The sequence below is a fragment of the Cyphomyrmex costatus genome, unplaced genomic scaffold (assembly GCF_001594065.2).
Source record: "Cyphomyrmex costatus isolate MS0001 unplaced genomic scaffold, Ccosl1.0 scaffold664, whole genome shotgun sequence".
Lineage (NCBI taxonomy): Eukaryota > Metazoa > Arthropoda > Insecta > Hymenoptera > Formicidae > Cyphomyrmex > Cyphomyrmex costatus.
Window position 1 is genome coordinate 426,428 of NW_017280227.1, and position 5,529 is coordinate 431,956.

The 5,529-nt window shown below is 32.5% G+C and overlaps 1 protein-coding gene across 1 annotated transcript in view; it reads right to left on the bottom strand.

The window, feature by feature from the left end:
- Positions 1 to 4,984, bottom strand: part of LOC108780023 (RNA exonuclease 1 homolog) — a 9,849-nt gene extending 4,865 nt beyond the window's left edge. Inside the window, exons 1-3 of the mRNA XM_018547594.1 lie at positions 4,636 to 4,984; positions 1,900 to 3,608; positions 1,221 to 1,620 (exon numbers count right to left, since the gene is read on the bottom strand). Of these exons, the coding sequence (XP_018403096.1) occupies positions 1,221 to 1,620; positions 1,900 to 3,608; positions 4,636 to 4,735 (2,209 nt within the window). The 5' untranslated portion in view covers positions 4,736 to 4,984. The remainder of the gene's footprint in view (positions 1 to 1,220; positions 1,621 to 1,899; positions 3,609 to 4,635) is intronic.
- Positions 4,985 to 5,529: the final 545 nt, after the last annotated feature.

Below are 5,529 nucleotides of genomic sequence, written 5' to 3' on the forward strand. Positions count from 1 at the left end.
GACACGACAAAAATGAAAAGTTTTTCACTTGAAGATGTGAGCGATATATTTTTGTAAGTGTAAAGAATAAAAAGTAATAAATATAATTTATAACGATTTATTTGTTATTTATTTATTAGTAAGAGGAATCAACAGGCTGAATATCTCTTTACAACAATAAAATAGTAAGTAAGTAATAGTTAGTTGTTATTTTTCAATTTTTTTTAAACTTATTTATTGAAATACTTTCATTCATTACACATAAAACAATTTTTATGAAAAGTTTTTTATAGCACTGAAAAATTTTTTAGTGCAACTACACTATAAATATGAATTAACTACATACTGTTTTGATATTTGGTACATAAATCCAGTGGTTGTATAAAAAAAAACTGTTAAAAAATAATCAAATTCAATGAAAATATGTCAAATAAACGTATTAATTGGAGGCTTACCCGCAGTGCAAAAAAATTTTTTAGAGTTCTGCCAAATTTTTTCATTGTAAGTACACCGTATTGAAGTAATTTTCCGTTGGGTATGACTTTTTATACGGACAGAGTCATCGTAGAGAATTAAATGCCGATAAAATGCAAAATCCCCATGTTATTTGTATGGAAAAAAAGAAGTGCTCGGTGGCACGGCTTAATTTTAATTTATCAGACTATATTGAGTTTCTACATTAATTTTTGGTGCCAAAGAAGAGATCTAGGGGGCGAACAAACTGATTTTTGAAATTTGGGAAATAACGGACACCCTAATATATACATATATATATATGGTATATATATGAAAAAATATTATTTGTAATAAAATTACTAGATGTACAGTTGTAAAATATAAACATTTAATATTTGAAAAATCACAATTCTATCTGCTTCAATTCTGGAGTTCGACAAACAAATAAAATTAAAAAATACAAAATCAAATCACTACTTCTTAATTCATTCATGGTAATTATATAGAATTGCACTGGAATAATGCACGTAAGAGTAAGTAATTTATAATTGACTGATCGAATACGATCATCATCTTATATCAGTTTTGTACAAGGTAATTAGAGGATTGAATATTGACAAGTGAAAATAAGAGTGAGAAAATTATGAGACTAAACAGTAATCCAAAAATTTAACTCTAATCATAGAATTACATTATACGAACGATAAATGATGAATCACAAAAAATCTGGCACTATTTAACTAGATATTAACCAAATAACATAACTTTACAAATATTCAACTTACCATTCGTATTTGGTAGGATGTCATTATTACTTATCGATGAGGCAGACTGGACATGTTCTTTATGTACTGAAACACGTTGTATAGTACTGCTTGAAGACTGATTCACTGACGTAGATGTTGCTTGAACCTTCATATCAACTGCCGCTTTTTCTGCCGCCTTTTCTGCGGCCTTTTCAGCCGCTTTTTTTTTAATCAAATGCCATCGCTCGCACATTTTCTGATACGGATTTGTAAATTTTTTTGGTAATTGACTAGGACCTATCTGCCGAATGACACTTGTAGCTGAAGGATGAGCAACTCTTTTCTTACGTTCTTCTGTGACTTCTTCCATATTCTCAGAGTCTTCTTTTACAGATTTTTTAACTGATACTAGTTTTGGATAGTCTGAAGCTTGATATTCCTAAAAAATGAATAAATATATACAATATAAACTGACAGTACACGCACAACAGATAAATCAAGTAAAATCTATAATTAAAATGCAAGAATGAAAGCACAGATACCAGTAAACTATTTTTTAATTAAATTATAAAAACAGTAAGTTATAAATTAGTATATAACTATTTTTTAAATTAATTATAAAAACTAAAATGATAAATTGACATGTTGAATAAACTCGTAAAGAAAATTATTTATAATTACATGTATTTATTACATTGATTTATTTATTATTATTCACCTCAAAAATTCTTAGGCACTCTTCTTGTACATCGTGATCAGAATCCGATAGTTCCAAAATATCATCATCAACGAAAGAATAACTACTATCTACAAAGCTATTAGATCTATCAGATGAATTTCTTTCACTACTACTTTCTTTGTGCTTGCTAGATTTTCTGGGAGAGTCACTGGATCTCCGATTTGATTCCGAACGATGCTTTCTGTCGCTTTTACTCGATGTGTGTTTACTTGACTTAGAACTGGATGAATTCGAACTTGATTTACGTTTGTCATGTCGGCTAGATTTATGATGATCACTTCGATCTTTCTTCGGAGAAGTATGTCGATGCTTTCGCGAATCAGAGTGTTCTCTGTTTCCATGCAAAGAGTCTTTACTATCGCGGCTGCTTCTTCTTCTCCTATCTTTGTCTCTGCTAGACGAGGAACGATGCTTATCTTTAGAATCTGACTTATGTCTAGATCTTTCCTTGTCTCTCTTCTCAGAACTATGATAATCTCTTTTATCTCTTTCCTTATTTTTATTATAACTTTTATGTTTTTCTTTTTCCTTATCAGTGTCCTGCCTTGTAGTGTCTCTTTTCTCTGATAATTTTTTCGAATCACTCTGTTTATGCTGTTTAGATTTATCACTACTTTTTATATCACTCGATTTTTCATCATAATGATTACTGTGTATTTTATTATCTTTATTGCTAGTTTGTTTATCTGTATCAATTCCTACATGTTGTAAGTTCTCCTTCTCCTTCTCATTTACATCTTCTGCTTGCTCAGACTTTTTTACATTTGCGTTATGTTCGTTCATAGGCATATCTTCCATAGGTTCATCATCGGAGAACTTAGGTTCAACATCCAAAGAATAATCCTGAGAATCCTCGCTAGCCGACGTTTTCGCTTGTTCTAACGCTACAGAAGTGGATGTGTGATTGGAAGTAATAATTTCATCTGTCATATCAAAATCAGGTTCAAGTTGATTCAAAGAAGTGTTGTTTAATTGCTGAACTGTTTGCAATGGTGCTTTGATTTTTTTAGGAACGTATTCCTCCCTTCTCTTTTTAGATTTCGGATAATATACTTCCTTAAATTTAGATTGATAATCATTTGAGTTACTATCGTCGTACGAATTTGACAAAGATGTATCAGATTTAACTGTCGGTACATAATTTTGCACAACATCCTGGTCGGTTGTATTCACTATCGCAGTAGGTTTGTATGTAACTTCAGGCGTAACTTGAGGACTGCTCGATTCCTGAACGACGCTCGACCATGGTTTAACTCTTTCTGGTGAGAATTTACGTTTCACAGCTACTCTACTCTCTCTAGTTGGCATATACGAGATCACAGGTATATGCCGTTTCTTCAGCTCGGCTATTGGTGTTGGATTATAGACGCAAGCAACTGGTTTTGTGATGGGTGTAGGCATCGCGACATGCTTTCCTATAATAGGCGTAGTATTGTGCATACAAACAGTGGAACCAGAAGACAAGGTCGGTTTAAGACCTTCTACTACTTGCGAGACAATGTTCTGCGAAACCTTCTCTGTGTCAGTAACTTCTTGATCTGCAAGTACTTTTTTTACAGCTTCGGTCACTAGATGTTGCAGCATATGAGGGGTCGAGGTCATAACATCAGTCGATTTGTTCTCTTGTGTTTGACCCGCTGTCTGGGCCTCCACCACCCCAGCCACTGCTGTTGTACTTCCTGCATCTTCTACATAAGATAAACATATCTTTCATGTATCTTTTATCTATTCATATTGACTACTATGTAATGGACCAGTTTGCAAATAAAATTTCTCAAAATATTTAATTAATTCTTAATTTTAGAAACTTCTTACATATTTAATGCAATATATTATTTTAAATTTTCTTTTTAAATATCGAGAATTAGACTATATATCAGCCCATAAGTATGTTCAATCTAATCTTCAAATTGAATGTATAAAACTATTTAAAAAATGATATTAATGGTTAAACTATTACATTAAGCATTAAATTGTATTTTACCAATCTTTAGAGTAAAAATGAAAGTGTTATATCTTTCATTTATATGCAATTAACTACTATTTAATGAGTCAGTTTATACATAATTTCTTAAAATACTTCAACTTTGGAAATATCTTGCATATTTAATCTTGCAAGTTATTTTAAATTTTCTTTTTAAACACCTAGTATATCAGGCTACAAGTATTGAAAGTATGTTTGACCTTCAAATTGAACATATAAAACAATTAACAAATAACAAAAAATATATGATACTAACATGATTAATATTAACATTACTATAACTTAAGGATTAAATTATTTAGTAATAATCTTTGACAAAAAAAGTTGTATATCAGTAATCATTTGATTATCCAAGATTGTCTTTGTCCTTCTTAATAAGTATAGCAGGTAAAATAAGCAAAGAATTTGTTGCAGAGTCAAAATCTTATAAGATCTGATTCTAATGCAATATTAACTTTAATTTTATTGTTTACTTTTTCCTAATTTTTAGAAAAATAAAGATTATCCTTTGGGAATTAGAAAAACGTAATAAAAAAGTTAATTTCACATTTATGGAACCAAATTTTAAATTGCAACTCCGCAAAGTGCAAGAAGCATAAGAATAACACAGTCAACGAGTAATTTTCCCTAAAATTCAATCAATTGGAGTAAGATCCTCACGCGCATTAAATTACGTCAGAAGATCACGGAAATGCGTGCCCGAGGAAGACTACGAAGACGCACAATCTTACCTCGCTTAGCGTGTTTGAAGTGACAATAAGGCCGATCGCACGAACCGCCGTCATAAAACGGGCAATTTATCGTTTTAAAGTAACCGGTCGAGGGCAACATAACTGATTCATCGCACTCCACGCTTTGGGGAGGCCATTCTTTGCGTATGTCGTCGTCCTTCTCACGGTACGATTGTATGCCGCAATCAATGCAACGTATCAATCGACAATACGTTCGACATGCTCGGCAGAGTGGTATTCACATTACTCTCGCACGAGGAAATTTATATACGCGGATTACCGAAATTAAAAACAAATTAAATGGAGCAATTTCCAATCAAAATCAATCCAAATCCGCTTAGATCAGAGGTTATGGTTCTTCCGTCCGAGTACTACCTACACACCGCCGTTCGGTAACATCGGTTATACCGTAGTTCACGCGTGCGAGGGCGCCACCATGCAAGCAGCTGTAGCAACCTCGTACGCGCGTATTTTTGAAAAATTTTATATATTGCCAGAGAGAAGCCTGAGAGCGGCCATGCCCGGGATTTAGCTGTTACTTTATTTTGAAACGCCACTTATGTCCACAAAACGTGGACTTTGAACTATGTAGCCAATGTCCAAGATCATGTCGGTAATGTCAAAGTTTATGGTTCGAATCTTCCGTACGTCCATGATTTAAAAAAAAAAAAGACTCTGAGGTAGAAAAATTGGAACAATGTCGGTAATGTCAAAGTTTATGGTTCGAATCTTCCGTACGTCCATGATTTAAAAAAAAAAAAGACTCTGAGGTAGAAAAATTGGAACTAAAAGAGTCAAGTGACCAATAGTGGATATTCAAATCTATACGCACATAACAATATGAATATAACCGGTTATAATAGTAAGTTCCTGAGCGATGTGTTAACTAATGTT